Genomic DNA, 22,664 nt, shown 5'->3' with positions numbered 1-22,664 from the left:
TTGGTCTTTTATAGCACCATATACAGTTTATTACTTGTTTGGCCTCTGATTTTGTACCTTGTTTTCAATATATACTGGAATCATTTGAGATTGGAAATGAAGTCTTGGTAAAATAATTCATCTTGATGGCTTCAATTTTTCCTAGCCAAGGCAAGTTTAGTTTTTTTTCATCTTAAGGTGTCAATTTGATACCTATTTTAAAATTAACCTCTATATTTCTTGACAATAAAAATTGCTGCTTACTTGACCACTTTTCCCATGATGTTGAATCCCATTACAAAATGCAGTTATTGCTTTTCTCCCTCTGCTAAATTCCATGTCGACATTGGGAAGTTGTTCTTATTATTGTGATAACCTGATGCAAAACCATTTTGCTGAATATACTGTATGCATTATTTTGGGGTTGAATGGTTATGTACACCACTATAACATATAGTTTCAATTTTTGTTCTTGACTAATGAGTTTAACTTCTGCCTTTTGTTTGGACATACAGTACTAGCTGGATACCCATGCTTTGCTATGAAACTATGTGATGGGGCTTGATAAATTGACACTTACAGCTTGAAACTTAATGAGTAGTTATGATCGGCCTCTCCTTTCCCCTTCTCTCCTTCAGCCTTGCCCCACAGAAGCCTATCGTATCCTATCCCCCTTCTCTCCCTCAGGCTTGCCTCCCCTATCCTATCCCCTTCTGTCCCTCAGGCTTGTCCCACAGAAGCCTCCCCTATCCTATCCCCTCCTCTCCCTCAGGCTTGCCCCACAGAATCCTCCTCTATCCTATCCTCTCCCTCAGGCTTTCTAGCCCCTTCTCTCCATGAGGCTTGCCCCACAGAAGCCTGTCCTATGCTATCCCATTCTCTCCAGAGTTATTTTCAAATTGGGAGGGGGAGTAGAACGTCTAACTAATTAGCATCAGAGCGTGTTATAATAATATAGGAAATACTAATGGTCTGATGGTCATTTCGAAAAATCCTTTCTTAGTGAGCACCTAGAAGCCAAGAGGAACATCTGTGGCAAATTTCAGTGTTAGGTGTTTTGTGCCAGCCATGGCAGTTTCTTAAAAGACCACCAGATGGGAGCAAAGAGGCACCTTTGATCCCACTGGTGGGTCAAGGGGCTCCGGCCCCTGCAGCCCCATTGGGAGAGTTAATGGCCCTCCGGCCCCCTCACACACATGGGTAAGGGAGGGGCCAGGGGCCCCTATAAGAACCCCTGCACAGGGGCTGCTCTTTCTGCTCTTGTTCTATCTTCCTATGGGACTGATCCATGGGCTCAATCCAGGCATGGATGCCTCCATGCCAGGGAACTCATTTTACCTACTTTGTTTCTAAATAAAGATTTAACTTGATTGCATCCTTGCGTGCTGCCTTTTCTTGGAAGCACCTTCAACAAACCATCAATCTTTGTGAGATCCCTCACAAAGTGGTAGCCGAGGATGGTTTGAGACAATGCTTCCAAGCCAGCAGAAGCAAGATGCCTGGAGGTTCCAGCAAGAACCCCCAAGAGATGGATGGCAGGAGATCCCTGATTGTGACCAGAAGTCTTCAATCAAAAATGGCAGCCCTGCATCCAGTCCCTGATGCAAGCTTCTCTCCAGAGGAGGGTACAGATGATCTCTATGTCCCCAGAGGACTCAGTGGAACGCCAGGGACCCCTTTGCATACTTCCCAGCAGCTGCAAGCCACAGAGGAAAGCATGGAAGGCCAGCAGTCCACCCAGGGCTGCCAGGACACCGGGGAGGAGGCCAGGGACCAAGCCACCCCCCACGTAGTCCAGCTCACTGGCGAGGAATGCAGAGAGCTGCTACAAATGCTCCTAGCAACCCAAGGGACGCCAGGAGCCCAGCCAGGTGGGACACCAGCGCAGGGGGCCTCTGGACACCGGGAATGATCAAGCATAATTAATATGCAACCCTCAAATTGTGCATACACATCAGATAAGGCATAGTTTTTCAGGTTTGGTAACACTGATGACTCCATGTTTCTGCAGTTCTAAACTTCCCTTCTGCTCCTCTGGTATTAATTGAACAAAAGAATAAACTTCTATACTTTATCCTAACAATAAATAATTATATTCATTCTTTTCAAGGAAATACTAATCTTTGTAATAATTTTTGGTTATGTGACCCAGAGGTGAGTTTCAGCAGGTTCTGACCAGTTCTGGAGAACCGGTAGCAGAAATTTTGAGTAGTTTGGAGAACCGGTAGTAAAAATTCTGACTGACTCCGCTCCCATCTATTCTCTGCTTCCCAAGTCCCAAGAGATTGGGAGGAAATGGGGATTTTGCAGTAACCTTCCTCTGGAGTGGGGAGGGAATGGAGATTTTACAGTATCCTTCCCCTGCCACGCCCACTAAGACACGCCCACCAAGCCATGCCATGCCCACCAAGTCACGCCCACAGAACCGGTAGTAAAAAAAATTGAATCTCACCACTGATGTGACCTTTTCCCTCAGGATCATAGTGTTTAGGGCTTTTTCATCTCTCTCTTCCTTTTTATAGAAATTCATTTTGCATTTATTTACTCCCTTACAAAGTTTTATTTTATTCTATCAATTTTAATTCTATGAATCAGCTTTCTTAGGCTTACCTCCAGGTTTATATTAGTACTTTACTATTTTATGTTACATATATTGCCATGATTAACAAGAATGTTTTCCCTATCGCACCACCTTTGCATGTTTTCCTTCTGTCTGTCAAGAGTGTAATTAATTATTTTTGGCTGCTCTCGGGACTTTATTACTGAGCTTATCTTTGAAGAATATATTCCTAATTTTGCTTTTAAATTTCTGAATCTCCTAGATCTTGTTGCAACTCTGCTAACTTTTGGTTTTGGCAATAAAACATTCAGAAGTGACCTTCAATTCCCTCAATATACTTTAGTGAAGTTGTGTGTGTATGATTGGATAGCGTATAATATACAGAAAAATGGACAGTATGCAATTAAGAGTGAATTAGACAAGGAACACTTCTCTCATTTTATAAAAATGAGAAACAGCTTTTGAAGCTTATAACTGGGAATTAAGAAATAGAGAATTGACCTATGTTCCAATTGAATAATGATGTGCCATCAAAGTGGTGTTGACTCTTAGCATCTGTGTGGTAAGATTTTTTCCATATTCTTGCCCTGACCTTTTCCTTGCCCATTCATCTACTCTTGCTGAAACTAGATAGTGGAAGACTGCCATTAAACTTCAGAGCAAGGACCGTATCTGTTTTTCTTGAGGAGAGGAAGCATGAGAAGCAGTTCTCACATGCTTCATCACTTCTTGGCATGAACTTCTGGGAATCCCACACCATGTATATTCTAGGGACAGAGTGGTCCACCATGCTTGATAGGAATTACAGATGTTGTGTTTTGAGAGACTAAGCAGTTGAGAAGGCTGGAACAAATGCACCATGATGGATGACACTCTGATTTTGTCATTTTGGTCTTTTGCTGCCATAGTTTTTTCCTCTCTACTATAATTTTGGTGTCATTATAAAGTCTTCTTGGAAACCTGTGGGTGGGTGGAGAGTTGGCCTAGAGGGAATATTCTCTCTATGATGTCTGTTCTTTTTTGTTCCCACCCTCAATCTGTTCGCAGAAGAAAATTAGAGACCTTCCCCTTGAGCTGGATACTCCTTGAATTGAGCACCGCTATAGAGAAGAGTTCCCAAGACCAGCTCCTTATTCTGATGTAACTAAAGAGATTGGTGTGGGCAAAAATTGTTTTTTTTTCCTGATGCTTAGAGGGTTTGCTTCTTCTAAATCGAGAGCTGTGGGCACACCTGTGTTGTCAGCCAAGCCTCAGGTGCACTGCAACATTTTCTTCACAATGTGGGTATTGGATAAGCTTTCAAATATGTATCCTATTAAAATGGATTCAGTGCAATTAGTTGAAATTCAAATTCACACCATTTATGCCCACAGCTCCTGAGGCTGCTAGTGAACATGAAGAAGATTGCTTGGGTTTGGGAAAACATGAGACATCAATGACAGGACACCTGTTTGGCATGTAGATCAATCCAGGCTCAATCCCAAGCAGCTCCAATTCACACTGAAAACCATGATGTGCATCTACTTTCAATCCCAAACCTTGGCCATTATCCCCAAAGTTTCTACTGAAATACATTAAATATATCAAACAGAAAAAGGATTACATACTTGGTGGTTAATTGTATTAATTGTTACACTTAATGCAATTTTGATTCATCATTTAATCCTATTGGTTGGCTAAACTAGTGTCTGCGGTTTTCCTGGCAAGATTTTGGAAGTGGTTTGCTATTGCATTTTTCCCAAGGCTGAGAGAAGTGACTGGCTCAAAGCCACTCAGCTGGCTTCATGCCTAAGGTAGGACAAGAATTTATCATCTCCTGGGTTTAGCCCAATTCCTTAACCATTAAACAGGTCTCAATATAATTTTAATGATACCTAAATTGAAGCTTGGTGTGTGATTGGATAGCAAATAATACACAGAAATATATTTAAATATTAAAATATTTAACCGTGATGGCTCAGCAGTTTAAAGACTCTGAGCTTGTCAGCTGGAAAGCTGACAACCCGGGTTGGAGACCCATGCACCATGTGACAGGGTGAGCTTCCATTACTTGCCCAGTTCTTGCCAGACTAGCAGTCTGAAAGTATGCAAATGAGTAGATAAATAGGTACCACTTCAGTGGGAAAATAACAATGTTCCCACCAATACACCTCGGTGTATAGTTATGCTGGCCACATGACCACGGAAGTGTCTTCAGACAATGTTGGCTCCCTCAGTTAATAAACAGAGATGAGCACCAGCCCCTAGAGTTGGAAATGACTGGACAGGGAAAATATTTATCTTGTCTTTAAAATGAAACTTGGTGTGTGATTGGATAGTGTATAATATACAGAAAAATGGACACTGTGCAATTAAGGCTGAGCTAGACATGGAACATTGTGAACATTATAAAGTTAATTCATAATACTTTCCCCCTTCCATTTTAAAGTAGTTAAATCCATTTCAATGTTTTAATTAGCTGCCCTCCCCATGGCTAAAAAGTCAGGTAATGGGTGTTGGGAAGCAGTGTTCTCTGACTGAGACTTTGGAAAGACTACATAGAAAACATCATCTTTTAGCCTGCATATTGTTTTGATTAAGCAAAACATCATATTCCCCCATTGGCAATTTTGCAAAATAGATTGGGGTCCCTGATTGCCCATCCTTCCTATTTAGAAGTGTTTATTCTTTTTAGTTAAAAATAATAAAACACTTAGCTATTAGGAACTGGGTAAAATAGAATGGAAAACATGACAAGAAATTAGAATTCTGTTCTGAACTTCCTTTTCACTACATCAATACTATTTGTCAGATGAAACTCTGCATCTCTTCTTCTTCTTCTTCTTCTTCTTCTTCTTCTTCTTCTTCTTCTTCTTCTTCTTCTTCTTCTTCTTCTTCTTCTTCTTCCTCCTCCTCCTCCTCCTCCTCCTCCTCCTCCTCCTCCTCCTCCTCCTCCTCCTCCTCCTCCTCTTCCTCCTCCTCCTCTTCTAGAACAACCACACTAAAAGTGAAAGTCATTAATCTCCTCCCCGCATCTAGCCACAGTAATCCTAATAGCTAAAAAGTAATTGAAGCAATTTCCAAAAGTGATTATAAAATGAAATATACAAATCTAGTGTCCTCAGAAAGGCATTGATCATAGTTTGAGCAAAACAATGAGTTTCCTTTGTCTTCTACATTCTAAACCTGCTAGAAACTGCTATTGTGTGATCTACTCACTGTTTCATCATTCTTCAGTGGTCATTAGTTCTGCTTTTAATGGAGCCGTCTTCCGTTCACCATTGTTTCCACAAAAATCCAGAAACAGGTCTTGCTGCTTCAATAGAACTTCATCTTAGATACGTTTGCTAATCGGCTTCCTCAGCCTCATGATGTCTTAGAATCCATTTCCTATAATCTTCAGATCTACAATTTGCAACCATGGAGTCCACTAGCCTAGGAAGGATATTCTAAACTGTTGGGAAGACTTCTTTCCTCCCCTTATATTTGTGCTGTTTTTATGTTTGATGACATATCTTGCTGAGCCTCTTCTTGACTGCCTGCTTGACCTCAGTATTACGAAGACTGTATATGGCAGGGTTAAGAGTAGGTATGGCTACTGTGTAGAAGACAGAAGTCATCTTGTCTGTTTGTGGAGCATAGGTATCATCAGGCCGTAGGTACATGAAAAGAAGGGTACCATAAAGCACCCCCACAACTGTAAGGTGAGATCCACAGGTGGACATAGCTCGAAATGATCCTGTTCGTCCTACAGTCCAGAGGATAATTCCATAGGAAGCTGTAATGGTCAACAGGGTGATGCTCTGGATAGTTCCACACACTACTAAGAGTAAGAGCTGGTTAATTTGTGTGTCTGCACAAGCCAAAGCCAGAACTAGAGGGATATCACAGAAGAAATGGTCCAAAGTATTTGCACTGCAGAAAGGCAGGCGGAATGCCATGCTGGAATGGATTGCTGCAGAGGTCATCCCTGCTGCATAAGAAGCAATTACTAGGAGATGACAGAGATGCTGTGGCATGGCAGTTCCATAGTGCAATGGGCGGCAGATGGCCACATACCGATCGTAGGCCATGACTGCCAAGAGACAACATTCGGCATCTGAGATAGCTGCAAAAATGAACATCTGAAGGGCACAGGCTGGGATGGGAATGGTGTCACAACCTTTCAAGAGCCCCAAGAGCATTTTGGGGGCTACGGTGCAGCAGGAGCATAGGTCCATCAGGGCCAGGTGGCTTAGAAAGTAGTACATGGGTGTGTGCAAGGCACGGTCAGCTCGGATAAGAATAGCTAGACCCAGATTCCCTGCCACACTAAGGAGGTAGATGGGGAAGAAAAAGCTGAGGAGGAGGAGCTGAAGGTTTCGTTCAGAAGTGAAGCCCAGGAGAATAAACTCTGTCACCTTGGTGGTATTGTGGTGAAGAGCCATTGTACCTGTTGAAATGAAAAATCATATCATACTCTTCCTCTCCTTATTCCACAAGAAATTTGACTCAGTTCTTCTTTTGTCAAGATATTGTTTGAACCTACTTTCCCTCACCTAGTGAGGATCCACCACTGTTTCAGAGCTATTCTAAAGCATTGGACTGGAAAAGTACTCTTTTTCCTTTCTGTGTAAAGAACACAACAGGAATGGAACAAATATTCAATTACCCCACTGGTACTAGGATAGCAATTTCACTTCATTTTAAGGCAGAGGTTTGCATATATAACCTCCAGCTTTCCAGACTTGAACTAAATGCAGAAATCAATGATCAATATGAAAAGAAGTAATAGCAGAAATTTTAATGAAAGAATATAATAACTGTCCAAACTAGAGAAGTGTTTTTTCTATTTAAAAAGGACTCCATCAAACAATGTTCTTTTATCAACCACGATAAGAGCAGTGGTCATGCAGTGGTTAGAATGCAGTATTGCAGGCTGACTCTGTTCACTGCCAGAAGTTCAATCCTGACCGGTTGAAGGTTGACTCAGCCTTCCATCCTTCTGAGGTGGGTAAAATGAGGACCCAGATTGTTGGGGGCAATATGCTGACTCTGTAAACCGCTTAGAGAGGGCTGTAAAAGTACTGTGGAGTAGTATATAAGTTTAAGTGCTAAGTGCTATTTTCTGGTCAAAAAAAACATGTCCAAACCAGTTTCACCATTATATACTGCATTTATTGATTTCAGCTCTGCATTTAATTTAGTTCCCAAAGAAAGGCTCTGGTTTATGCTTCTGCATACAACTATTGACAGACACCATTATTGCTTATGCACAATATTTATAAAAACTCTAGAATCAAATTTCTATGCAGCACACAAGGCCACTACCAAGGAGTAAGCCAATAGAGGAGTAAGGCAAGAATGCATTTTAGTCGCTATGTGGTTTAATTTCCATGTAAATCCACTAGTGTCCAATTAAACCAGTTAGAGGACCATTCCCCCCAAATTAGCTAGTAGCATATTGTATTCCTGTTGTATGCTGATGATATAGTACTTATATCCCAAACACAAATTGGACTTAGATTGAATGCTCTGGCTAGTTATTGCTCTGAAGAGCTCTGAAATCAGTTATAGTAAAACTAAGATTGTGATCTAGAAATACAGATTAACAGAGTTGGAAGGGACCTTGTAGGTCATCTAGTCCATCCCAGCAGACCATACACCATTTCTGACAGATGGCAGTCCAGTCTCTTCTTGAAAGCTTCCAGTGATGAAGCTCCCACAACTTCTGGAGGCAACTTCTGTTCCATTAGTTGATTACTCTCACTGTCAAATTATCTGGAAGATAATTGGCCAGAAATAAAGCAAGTCAAATCCTTTAAATATTTGGGCATGGTTTTCCATAGCTTCACTAAACACAGTGCACTTCAAAACTATGTTATTGCAGTAGCAATTCAATCTTTTTATTGCTCCAGGGGAACACAGTATATTTCAGCACCACTAAAGTTATATTCAGCTAAGGCTCATGTATAATTACTCTTTGGTGCTCAGCTGGGACCTTACTCCACATTTACTTTTACTCCTCTGGAAAGGGTGCAATCCAAATTCCTAAGAGCTATTGTTAGATATAAATGCCTTATTCTCTAATGTGTAAATAATGTATATAAGAGACATCAGGGGTTAACTGTTTCTTTGACTTATAATATATTCATGACTCATCACTTGTATATATAGCTCCGCCTATTGTGTATATAAGGGGCTGCCCTCCACTATTCCCTGCTTCTATCTGAGAATATTCAGCGAATATAGAATGCCTTATGTAAATAAAAGGATTTATATTTAAACTATAAATTCTCAAATATTTCATTGAGTCTGATCCAGAAAATATTGCAACATTCTGGTAGCAGAGGATGGTTGGATTGACTCAATAAGGACTTAAACATGTCTAAAAGAGATAGACCCAACACCAGAGCATACAGCAGAGAGATGGAAGGAGATTCAGAAATAATAGATGAATCCACAAACGCAATCCCAAATGAACCTGAAGAACATACTACAGAAGATGAAGAAATAATAAATGAAGATGATGAACAAAACGAACTCAGGTCAGAAATACTAAAGCTCTTGAAGAATCAAAAAAGTGATGAAAATCTTATCGTGAAACTCCAAGATGTAATAAGAAACAACGGAGCAGCGAAAGAAAAACACATCACCACTAAAAAGGCAAAAGATCCAAAAATAGTAAGTGATGAGCTTACAGACAAAAATACAGTGAAGAGGAAGAGCAGCGGTCCCGCGCGAAATTTTGAATGGCTGCCATCTTCATTTCAACTGACTCCCAAGATGAACGAAGCAGAGCCAATCAGGAAGCCAGATTCAAAATATCTGGCGCGAAAAGCTCTATACGATGTGAAAAATGAAAAAGAAAAATCACACACATCCGAAGAATCGGAGACAGAGAATGAAGAAGACTTAATCGATATACAAGTAAAATCTGCCATAAAAACGCTCTATGCTACGTTTGGGACAAAACTAAAAATATCTAAGGAATCGCCAGAGAAGCAAGCAAGCGAACTAACACCTCGAGGACTGCCTGCCACCATTCCGAACTCGAGAACAGCAACGCCCGAACCCAGAGAGCCTTGCCGATTCCGCCCCACACCGAAAACAGAAGCAAGCGACGTTGTTCGAGAGAGAAGGAAGGGAACGGTCGCCACCGCCAGGACCCCAAAGACTGAACCGAGAACCGACTCGTCCGAGGAAGAACCAAGCGAGCAGACGGCGATGGAGAGAACCTTCTACGATGAAGTCAGAGACGAAATGAGAAGTGCGCATGCGCGAAGACATGAAGACAGCCCGGGAAGATTTGAATTCTTGAGAGAGCCACACAGACTCGCAGCTGACATCCCTACACCATTCTGCAACTTTGTGCATTTGCAAGACCACGGACTGCCTCAGGTTGTGAGTAACGGTCAAAACAGTTTAGGAAACTTGCCCAGTGACTTCCCAAAATTAAGGGTTGATGGTAATAACCTGCAAGAATGGTATCAACAGCTTCAGGTTATTTTCATGAAAGAAAATTTACTATTTTTTATTACTAATCCCCCAAGAAGACCTTGGGCTTTAAAAATAGATAATTTACACCACAGAGCCTTTTTTCTAATAATAGCCAGCATATCTCCTGCAATGTATTATAGCATCAAATCAAATCTGACTGTCTCTGAAATCATTCAATGTATGTTTAATTTGTTTTACAGCAACAGTGTAGCCACCACAACAAGGATGTCTAAAGATTTCTTTTCTTCTAGAGTAAAGCCAGGGGTTTCTATAAGTGAGCACATAATATATTTAAACAAAATAAGGGCTGAACTACAATTAAGGGGGGAAGTAATTTCTGATCAAACAATGAAAAGTGTCATTATCAATTCACTTGATTCGTCATGGGACAATTTTATGTTACATTTAGATACCATTAACCTAGGATATTTATCAGTAGAAAATCTATCCAACAAATTGATAACTGAGGATAACTCAAGAAAAAGTCGCTCTAGCAATCACACAGAGCATAGACCCCTTAGGAAAGTAGCTTTCCAAGAAAAATATAATGAATCATATAGATGCCATAATTGTGGGTCCAGAGAACACAATAAAAGAGATTGCCCCAGATTCTCAAGAGAAAGACACAGACCAGAATACACGAACAGACATAATTATAGACAACATTCTATAGACAGACACAGATATAGAAGTCCACCAAGTCACAAAGAAAATAGAGGGGGCAGAGAAAATTCAAGAGATAGGAAATCTGGCTCACTGAATGGACTAAATAAACATGACAATACAAAATCACAACAAGGTGAAAACAATAATTGGCTTATAGATTCTGGAGCCACAAATCATACCACTAATAATAAAAATATATTATCTTCTTTCATAGAAGATAGATTTGTAATAAAGGTAGCTAACCAAGAAAAGGTTCAAGTATTAGGCAAAGGAAATGTGACTTTGCCTGGTTTAGGAAAAATAGAGGGGGTATTGTTAATACCCGAAATACCTCATAACATATTAAGTGCCTTAAAACTAAGTAGGGACTCTGACATTAATATTACTTTCTCAAAGGGAGAAGCTATTCTAGAGAAAAACAAGTGCAACATAGGTACTGTAATGATTAAAGGAGGTCTACCTTATCTTATAACAAAAGAAGAATGGTTACATAATATTGATTCAAATGTTGAGGAATGTATAGAAACAGATGATGAAAATGTCAGCAATAATGACAATGATGATTGTAGGATAACTCATGATCATACTGATACATATGATATAAAGAAACCAAAGATAGGAAAACCTATTCATGATGAGTGTGCTCATGTCTTACACAGAAAATTAGGACATGCTAGTTTTCCTGTAGTACAGAAAATGACTGAACACGCAGAAGGTGTCAAAATAAAAAATTGTGAAAACTATTTGGAATGCTCAGTATGTAAATCTACAAAGCTGAAAACTAGTCCCAAACCAAAAAGGTCTGCTAGGACAACTAACAAAATTTTTGATTTAGTACACATGGACTTAGTAGGACCACTTACTCCATCTATCACATATAAAAAACGTTATTTTCTAACTATAGTGGATGATTATAGCCGTTATGGTTTTGTTTATACATTAAAACATAAAGATGAGACTTTTCAAAAATTTAAGGAATTTTATAAACGCATAGAGACACAACATAATATTAGAATAAAACAAATCATGACAGATAGAGGATGTGAATTCATGTCTAAAGAATTCTCTCAATGGTTAAAAGATAGAGGAATGCTACATTACACTTCCAATCCATTTTCTGCATTCCAGAACGGAATTGCAGAAAGAAAGAATTCCACTTTACAAACCATGATTAGATGTACATTAGAGGATGCTGGCTTAAGCAAACACTTTTGGTCAGAAGCCCTACACTATTCAAATTATACACAAAACAGGACCTGGTCCAGCATCCTAAATAAGACACCATACGAAGTGATGTATAATAGAAAACCAAAATTGACACATATGCATATTTTTGGAGTCACTGCAGACGTACACATACCTAAACAATTAAGGAGAAAGGGAGAAAATGTGTCCAGAAGACTTAAATTCATGGGATATGAAACTGGCACAAAAGGATATAGGTTCATTGATAATAACAATAAATTTATAGTTTCCAGATCAGCAGTGTTCCATGAACATGCCAATTGGTCTAAATTACATCTTAATGAAATATTCCCAAACAAACACCTAGAAACAAAACACCATAAGGAAAGAATTGTAAATAAACAAAATATCAACAAACATGAAAACAAAACAAAAACATGGACAAATAGCCAACACAAAATAAAGATTGATACATTAACTAAAAAGGAGGCAAGATATATGCATGACAACAATAGCAAACCAGAAAGAATTATTAGAAACAACAGAAATAAAATGCCAAATAAATATAAAGATTACATAATGAATGTAAATAGTGAACCAACAACTCCTAATACATACGAAGAAGTATTAAAGCTTCCTCGTGAAGAAAGAGAAAAATGGGAACTTGCCATGAAAAAAGAAATGGAAAGTTTACAAGGATTAAATGTATTTACACCCACAACTGCACCTAAGGACAAAACTATTATAGGTACCAGATGGATATACAAAATTAAAAATTTAGAAGGAGGCAATTCATTATACAAGGCTAGATTAGTTGCTCAAGGTTACGCACAAAAATATCCAGAGGATTATACAGACACTTATTCCCCTACTGTAAGGACAGAGAGTGTTAAAACAGCTTTAGTGGTAGCCTCAGCGCTCAACCTTGATGTATTTCAATACGATATACAGACTGCGTACTTACACGCAAAATTGGACAAGGAAATATATGTAAGAGCCCCTCACAGTCAATATACTAATAGAAATGAAATTTGGTTGTTAAACAAAAGTCTATATGGATTAAAACAATCCGGTAAAAGATGGTATGATTGTTTAGTAAAGGTACTCAAAACTATGGATTTTAATGCCACATCTGCTGATAACTGTTTCTTTATCAAAAGGGGTAATGATTGTATTGAATTTGTGCTAATTTACGTAGATGACATATTATATATTGGTAAACACAAGGAAAAAAGAGAAATGTTTGTAAACAAGTTAAATGAACACTTCTCACTAAAATCATTGGGTAAAGTAAACAAATATCTTGGTGTGCAAATTAGCAAAACAAAAAAGGGATTTCAACTTACACAAAAGGATAAGATTTTAGAACTTTTGAAAAAATGTAATTTGATGGATGCTAAACCATGCGATACTCCCATGCTAACTGATTTTCTCAGAAACACTAATGAACCATCCACTGAATTCAAGGATAACACGTTTTATAGATCAATCATAGGTTCACTTCTTTACATATCCAATTGGACCAGGCCAGATATTGCCTTACCACTTAATTTGTTATCCAGGTATGTCAGTAAACCAACAATATATCACTGGGAAGCTATCAAAAGAATTTTAAGATATCTAAAAGGCACCATAGATTTTTGTCTTGTATTAGAACCAAATAGTAACAAAGAACCAAGACTCATATGTTATGCAGATGCGGATTGGGCAGGAGACACATCTTGCAGGAAAAGTACATCAGGCTATATCTTCTTTTTAAATGACTGTCCAATTTATTGGTATACCGGCAAACAAGAACTAGTAGCCACTTCAACGACTGAAGCAGAATACATCTGTTTATCCAAAGCTGCAAATAACCTTGTATGGTTTAATGACTTAATTTCAGAAGTGTGGAAGAAACCTACTTTACCTTTTATTATGAATGAGGACAACAAAGCGGCTATTGAAATCTCTAGATCTGATGCTATTGGACAGAGATCTAGACACATAGACATAAAATTTAAACATGTGAGACAACTGTCCCACGATGGATTTATAAAAGCTGTACACTGTGACACCTCAGAACAGATAGCTGACATACTGACAAAACCTCTACCTTCTAAGCAACATAAATATTTAACTTCCAAACTGCATGTATTGTATAGCCCTGAACCTGAATGTAATTGGTGTTATATGACTAATCGGCATTTAGAGGGGGATTTGTTAGATATAAATGCCTTATTCTCTAATGTGTAAATAATGTATATAAGAGACATCAGGGGTTAACTGTTTCTTTGACTTATAATATATTCATGACTCATCACTTGTATATATAGCTCCGCCTATTGTGTATATAAGGGGCTGCCCTCCACTATTCCCTGCTTCTATCTGAGAATATTCAGCGAATATAGAATGCCTTATGTAAATAAAAGGATTTATATTTAAACTATAAATTCTCAAATATTTCATTGAGTCTGATCCAGAAAATATTGCAACAGCTATATTTCAGGTAGCCCAGTACATCCCAAATGTAGTACTAAGGAGGGAGGCAGGACTAGCCAAAATAGAAACAGATACACGGATTTACATTTTTGTACATTGGTTATAGCTACTCTTTTCCTCTACAGCTTTGAGTTCCCTCCTTATAGAAGACAGTATAGTTCAGGACCATCTCACAAAATCTCCAGTATCTTGGTCTCTCCAGGGAAGTGCATTTAATGATAGGGTTTGAGCAGTGATGGGATTCAAGTAATTTAACAACCTCTGCCCTAATGATTTATTCCAATAACCAGTTTGCCAAACTGCTCAGAAAGTTAACAACCGGTTCTCCTGAAGTGGTGCGAACTGGCTGAATCCCACCACTGAGTATGAGTGTGAACTTAGCACATTTAAACAATGCACTAAAGAGCTGGAAAGCTAACAACATTGGGCTGCTCTTCCCAAGAAGGCTTTTTTGAGCAGTCATACTCTGCCTTTTAAAGCAGCTAGATATTGAATAACTGTCCCAAAAAGTTGAAGGGCATTAACCTTAACTCACTGCAATGTCCTTCCCATAGCAATTTTAGAGGGCTAATACAAAAAAATATCATGTGAACTAAAACTGTGCCCCTGTGAACAGGGGGCCATTGAAACTAGAGCTCATGTCCTGCTACACTGCATTTTCTATAAGGGCTCACGGACTCAATTTATAACACCTTATGTAATACAACATCTGGGAAACACTGATCTCTTCTACATACAACTACTGTTATCAGATCAGTATGAAGTGGTTTCTCTGAATGTGGCCAAATCCTACTATGCTGTATGCAAAATTAGGCAGGCGCTAACTGCCCACTGATAATCCACAGCCAATCGTAAGATATTGTCTGCCACTTATTTTTGGTTTTTTTTATTATTACTGTTTTTAATGCTTTTATTTGTAATGCTGATCAATCAATAAAAAATGATTGATGGTGTAGTTGCACTTTCCTGATTTAGCTCCTAATGAAGATGATCAGCTGATATACATTGTCTCTATCTAAGGGCCCTCTGACACAAAGAAGAGGGGCTCAACCTATTCTCCAAAGCACCTGAAGGGAAGACAAGAAGCAATGGATGGAAACTAATCAAGGAGAGAACTGTTAGATATAAATGCCTTATTCTTCAATGTGTAAATAGTATGTGAATGGGATATCAGGGGTTAACTTATTCTTTAATTCTTAATGTATTCATGATTTACCACTCCCACCTATAGCTCCACCCTTTGTATATATAAGGAGCCACCTTCCCCTCTTTCCCTGCTTCTATCTGTGAATATTCAGTGAATATATAGAATGCCTATTGTAAATAAAAGGAAATATATTTAAACCTTTAACTCTTAATAATATTATTGAGTCTGATCCTAAAATATCGCAACAATCTGGTAGCAGAGGATGGTTAATTGACTCAATAAAAACTTAAAAATGTCCAAGAAGGATAGACCCAACACCAGGGCCTACAGCAAAGAAATGGAAACAGAACAAGAAATAATCAACGAATCGACAAACGCAATCTCAAGAGAATCCGAAGAATACACCACTGAAGATGAAGAAATAATAGATGAAAATGATGACCAGGAGGAAATCGAAATAGAGAATAACGAACTCAGGTCAGAAATATTAAAACTATTAAAAAGCCAAAAGAATGATGAAAACCTCATCGCGAACCTCCAAGAAATGCTGAAGAACAGCGGAGCAGCGAGAGAAAAAAACATCACTAATGAGAAGTCTAAAGAATCAAAAATAGTGAGTGATATGACTACAGAAAAAGTCGTTAAGAAGAAGAAGAAATGTGATCCCGCGCGAAATTTTGAATGGCAGCCATCTTGGTTTCAACAGACCTCCAAGGTGAGCGAAGCAGAGCCAATCAAAATGCTCAGTTCAAAATTTCTGGTGCGAAATACGTTATCAGACAACGAAAATGAAAAGGAAGATTCAAAATCCTCGGAAGAGTCAGAACCAGAGAGTGAAGATGACTCAACAAAGTCCCAAATAAAATCAGCGATGAAAACGCTTTTTGCTGCATTTGGGCCAAAACTAAAAATTACCAAAGAATCACCAAAGAAGCGAGCGAGCAAATCGATGCCTCGGGACCTGCCCGCCTCCATGCTGACTTCGAGAGCGACGACGCCCGAACCCAGAGAGCCTTGTCGATTCCGCCCTACACCAAAGACCGAAGCAAGTGACAATGCTCACAAAAGAAAGAGAAGAGCAGCCGCCGTCGCCAGGACTCCAAAGACCGAGCCAGAGACCGACTCATCTGAAGAGGAGCAGAGCGAGCGAGCTGCGATGGAGAGAACCTTCCACGACGACGTCAAAGAAGAAATGGACAACGCGCATGCGCGAAGCTACACAGACGGTCCGGGAAGATCTGAACTAATGAGGGAACCGCGCAGACTCGTTGCGAACATCCCCATGCCGTTTTGCAATTTCCTACACTTGCGAGACCACGGACTGCCTCAGGTTGTAAGTAACGGACAAAATAATGTGGGAAACTTACCCAGTGACTTCCCAAAGCTAAGGGTTGATGGCATTAATTTGCAAGAATGGTACCAGCAGCTCCAGGTTATCTTTATGAAAGAAAACTTACTATTCTTTATCACTAGTCCCCCAAGAAGACCTTGGACTTTAAAAATAGATTGTTTACACCATAGAGCTTTTTTCTTAATAATATCTAGTGTGTCTCCTGCAATGTATTATAGCATCAAACCAAATCTGACTGTTTCAGAAATTATTCAATGCATGTTTAATTTGTTTCACAGCGACAGTGTAGCTACCACCACAAGAATGTCTAAGGATTTCTTTTCATCTAGAGTAAAACCAGGGGTTTCTATAAGTGAGCACTTAATATCTTTAAACAAAATAAGAGCTGAACTGCATTTGAGGGGGGAGGTGATTTCAGACCAAACAATGAAAAGTGTTATTATCAACTCACTTGATTCATCATGGGATAGTTTTATGTCACATTTAGACACTATCAATCTAGGATATTTATCCATAGAAAGTCTATCCAACAAATTGATAGCAGAAGACAATTCAAGAAAAAATCGTTCTAGCAATCACACTGAACACAAACCTTTTAGGAAAGTAGCTTTCCAAGAAAAATATAATGAAACATATAAATGTCATAATTGTGGACCCAAGGAACACAATAGAAGAGATTGCCACAAATTCTCAAAAGAAAGACATAGATCAGAATACATGAACAAACACAATTATAGACAGTCTTCCATAGATAGACATAGATATAGAAGCCCACCAAATTACAGAGAAAATAGAGGGGGCAGAGAAAATTCAAGAGATAGAAAATCTGGTTCACTGAATGGACTAAATAAACAAGACAACAATAAACTACAACAAAATGAGAACAATAATTGGCTTATTGATTCTGGAGCAACAAATCACACCACTAACAACAAAAATATATTGTCTTCATTTACAGAAGATAAATTTGTAATAAAGGTAGCTAACCAAGAAAAGGTTCAAGTATTAGGCAGAGGGAATGTAACTTTGCCTGGTCTAGGAAAAATAGAGGGGGTATTGTTAATACCTGAAATACCTCATAACATATTAAGTGCAATAAAACTAAGTAGAGACTATGACATTAATATAATTTTCTCAAAAGGAAAAGCGACTTTGGAGAAAAATAAAAGTAATATAGGCACTGTAATGATTAAAGGAGGCCTACCTTACCTAATAACAAAGGAAGAATGGTTGCATAACATTGATTCAAATGTAGAAGACTGTGTAGAAGTAGATGATGAAAATGTTAGCAACAGTGACAATGATGAATGTAAAATATCTCATGATCATACTGATGCACACGATATAAAAAAACCAAAAATAGGTAAGCCAATCCATGATGAGTGTGCCCACATCTTACATAGGAAGTTAGGACATGCCAGTTTTCCTGTAGTACAAAAAATGACTGAACACGCAGAAGGTGTCAAAATAAAAAATTGTGAAAACTATTTGGAATGCTCAGTATGTAAATCTACAAAACTGAAAACTAGTCCCAGGCCAAAAAAATCTACCAGATCAACTAACAAAATTTTTGACTTAGTACACATGGACCTAGTAGGCCCACTAACTCCATCAATCACTTATAGAAAACGTTATTTTCTGACAATAGTAGATGATTATAGTCATTATGGGTTTGTTTACACATTAAAACATAAAGATGAAACCTTTCAAAAATTTAAGGAATTTTATAAACGCATAGAAACACAACATAATATCAGAATAAAACAAATTATGACAGATAGGGGATGTGAATTCATGTCCAAAGAATTCTCCCAATGGTTAAAAGATAGGGGAATGCTACATTACACGTCCAGTCCATTTTCTGCGTTCCAAAACGGGATTGCAGAGAGAAAAACTTCCACGTTACAAACCATGATTAGATGCACATTAGAGGATGCCGGCTTAAGCAAACAATTTTGGTCAGAAGCCTTACATTATTCAAATTACACACAAAACAGGACCTGGTCCAGTATTATAAATAAAACACCATACGAAGTAATGTATAATAGAAAACCAAAATTGGCACATATGCACATTTTTTGAGTCACTGCAGACGTACACATACCTAAACAGTTGAGAAGAAAGGGAGAAAACGTATCCAGAAGGCTCAGATTCATGGGATATGAAACTGGTACTAAAGGATATAGATTCATTGATAGTAACAATAAATTCATAGTTTCCAGAACAGCCGTGTTCCATGAACAGGCCAACTGGTCTAAATTACATCTTAATGAAATATTTCCAAATAAACACAAAGAGACAAAATCTCATGAGGAAGGGACTGTAGAAAAACAAAATATCAACAAACATAAAAACAAAAACAAAACCTGGACAAATAGCCAACACAAAATAAAGACAGACACATTAACAAAAAAGGAAGCAAGATATATGCATGATAACAATAGCAAACCTGAAAGAATTATTAGGAACAACAGGAATAAAATGCCAAATAAATATAGAGATTACATAATGCATATGGATGGTGAACCAATAACACCTAATACATACGAAGAAGTACTAAAACTTCCTCGTGAAGAAAAAGAAAAATGGGAACTAGCCATGAAAAAAGAAATGGAAAGTTTGCAAGGATTAAATGTATTTACACCTGTAACTGCACCTAAGGATAAAACAATTATTGGTACCAGGTGGATATATAAAATTAAGAACTTAGAAGAAGGTAATACCCTATACAAAGCTAGATTAGTTGCTCAAGGTTATGCACAAAAATATCCAGAGGACTATACTGACACATATTCCCCCACAGTAAGGACAGAGAGTGTCAAAACAGCTCTAGTGGTAGCATCAGCACTCAATCTTGATGTATTCCAATATGACATACAGACTGCGTATCTACACGCAAAGTTAGACAAGGAAATATATGTAAGGGCACCTCACAGTCAATACACCAACAAAAATGAAATTTGGTTGTTGAACAAGAGTTTATATGGATTAAAACAATCCGGTAAAAGATGGTATGATTGTCTAGTAAAAGTACTTAAGACCATGGATTTCAATGCTACCTCTGCTGATAACTGTTTTTTTGTCAAAAAGGGTGATGATTACATTGAATTTGTATTGATTTATGTAGATGACATTTTATATATTGGAAAACACAAAGAAAGAAGAGAAATCTTTGTAAATAAGTTAAATGAACATTTCTCACTGAAATCACTAGGTAAAGTGAACAAATATCTTGGTGTACAAATTAATAAGACTAGAAAAGGATTCAAACTTACTCAAAAAGATAAGATTATAGAACTTTTGAATAAATGTAATTTAATCGATGCTAAACCCTGTGATACTCCTATGCAAACTGATTTTCTCAGAAATACTGATGAATCTTCTCCTGAATTTAAGGATAACACATTTTATAGATCAATCATAGGTTCACTTCTTTATATATCTAATTGGACTAGACCAGATATAGCCTTACCACTTAATTTACTATCCAGACACGTCAGCAAACCAACAATGTATCACTGGGAAGCTGTTAAAAGAATTTTAAGATATCTGAAAAGTACATTAGATTTTTGCCTAATATTAGAACCTAGTGATAATAAGGAACCAAAACTTGTATGTTACGCAGATGCGGATTGGGCTGGAGACACATCTTGCAGAAAAAGTACATCAGGTTATATTTTTCTCCTAAATGACTGTCCAGTTTACTGGTATACCGGTAAACAAGAACTAGTAGCCACTTCAACGACAGAAGCGGAATACGTTTGTTTATCCAAAGCTGCAAATAACCTTGTATGGTTTAATGATTTAATTTCAGATGTTTGGAAAAAACCTGCTTTACCTTTTGTTATGAATGAGGACAACAAAGCAGCTATTGAAATATCTAGATCCGATGCCATTGGACAAAGGTCCAGGCACATAGATATAAAGTTTAAACATGTGAGACAATTGTCTCAAGATGGGTTTATTAAAGCAGTGCACTGTGATACTTCGGAACAAGTAGCTGACATATTGACAAAGCCTTTACCTTCTAAACAGCACAAATATTTAACTTCCAAACTACATGTCTTGTATTGTCCTGAATCTGAATGTAATTGGTGTCGTATAACGAATCGGCATTTAGAGGGGGATTTGTTAGATATAAATGCCTTATTCTTCAATGTGTAAATAGTATGTGAATGGGATATCAGGGGTTAACTTATTCTTTAATTCTTAATGTATTCATGATTTACCACTCCCACCTATAGCTCCACCCTTTGTATATATAAGGAACCACCTTCCCCTCTTTCCCTGCTTCTATCTGTGAATATTCAGTGAATATATAGAATGCCTATTGTAAATAAAAGGAAATATATTTAAACCTTTAACTCTTAATAATATTATTGAGTCTGATCCTAAAATATCGCAACAAGAACAAACCTAGAAATAAGGAGAAATTTCCTGGTAGAGCAATTAATCACTGGAATGACTTGCCTTCAGAAGTTATAAATGCTCCAACACTGGAGACTTTTAAGAAGATATTAACTTCATTTGTCTGAAGTGGTATAGGATTCCTGCTTGAGCAGGGGATTGGACTCTTCCAAGGTCCCTTCAAACTCTGCTATTCTGTTAAATGGATCTCAATATTATTCACCCAAGGATTCACAAAGCTGCTGCAGTACACATTTCTCCAACGAGGATGTCTTTAGATATTAATATGCATGCAACTGAATGGGGGAGAAGTTAATACACTTTGTCTGATAGGTTCTACTTCCTCTAACAAACCACATCCTATAGGTCACTTCAGTTCTTCTAAAATTCTGGATTAAAACAATCCACCTCCTACAACTCACCCCATAGTTTGGGAACTTTATTTTTTTCCCCTCTTTTCTGGTGAGCTGTCTGAATTCTTCAGTCCCTTTCTGTGGTGCCATCAGAACAGGACATAGGTTAGAAATCCCACTCCAATGCAGCAAGAACCGACTTACCTTGCTTTTGAATACACTGAAGTAAAATACAATATTATGTAAACAGAAAGTCTCCTATTGGCTAATTGTGGCATGGATCGTGACCCATCATACCTGAGCTGAGAGTATCAATCTCCTTTATCAGTTCTTGTGAGATAGCTTTAGATGCCCTTGCTTCCTGATTTCTTATACTGTGTTATGAAGTTCTTTACCTTCCCTTCCTATATCATCCTCTCCCCTCGGGCTGAGAAGATGATGTAATTTTCACTACTTCTTGAAGAAAATCCTCATGGGACAACTATAGTTTGTTCCTTGAAATGGTTAGGTGTTTCTACTTCCAAGAGACTTGTTAGCTAGCGCTCTCTCTCTCTCTGTGTCTCTCTCTCCTCTGGTGGTTAGCAAAAAAAAAAAAAAAAGGTTTTTAAAATATTTAGATTTTAGACCTACAAATGAGAAATCTTGCATGCTTTTAATTATGCATTAATGAGTTTGCCATATCTGATTAAATTAATAGAAACAAAGATGGATGTTGGTAACAGTCTCCATTTTGTATTGCTACACAAGCCTCTGCCTCAGGATGGGCAATTTGATGCATATAATTATTTGGAGACTTTAGCTCCTCGCAGAACTTTCCACAATTCCTGGTTGCCCAGTTGCCACAAATGGTTAAGCAACTGTTTCTGGAGGGCAGAAATGGATGATGTCACTTTCTATTATTCTCCCCACTCATTGCCATCCTCAGTATAAATTGCTCCATTTCTAATGTATAATTTCCATGTTTCATCATTTTGAATATTCCTATATTTTAGCACATTTGGGATTGTATGTTTCTCTTTGTGATAAGCTAACATCAGCAATTCTTTGGCTGCTTTGTAAAGAAAGAAATCTCTTCAA

General features: G+C 38.0%; 1 protein-coding gene across 1 annotated transcript; it reads right to left on the bottom strand.

The window, feature by feature from the left end:
- Positions 1-5,998: 5,998 nt before the first annotated feature.
- Positions 5,999-6,945, bottom strand: LOC148115296 (olfactory receptor 5C1-like). Its single transcript, XM_087885144.1, has one exon. The coding sequence runs from the start codon at positions 6,943-6,945 to the stop codon at positions 6,016-6,018; it is 930 nt and encodes a 309-aa protein (XP_087741270.1). The 3' UTR covers positions 5,999-6,015.
- Positions 6,946-22,664: the final 15,719 nt, after the last annotated feature.

The sequence above is a fragment of the Pantherophis guttatus genome, chromosome 2 (assembly GCF_059756535.1).
Source record: "Pantherophis guttatus breed Tessera chromosome 2, ASM5975653v1, whole genome shotgun sequence".
In the NCBI taxonomy this organism is placed as follows: Eukaryota; Metazoa; Chordata; class Lepidosauria; order Squamata; family Colubridae; genus Pantherophis; species Pantherophis guttatus.
Note: the sequence above shows the minus strand (reverse complement) of the source record. Positions and strands in the feature narration are given on the sequence as shown.

Coding starts and splice junctions, on each gene's coding strand:
- LOC148115296 (XM_087885144.1), bottom strand. CDS start 6,945: ATGGCTCTTCACCACAATACCACCAAGGTGACAGAGTTTATTCTCCTG.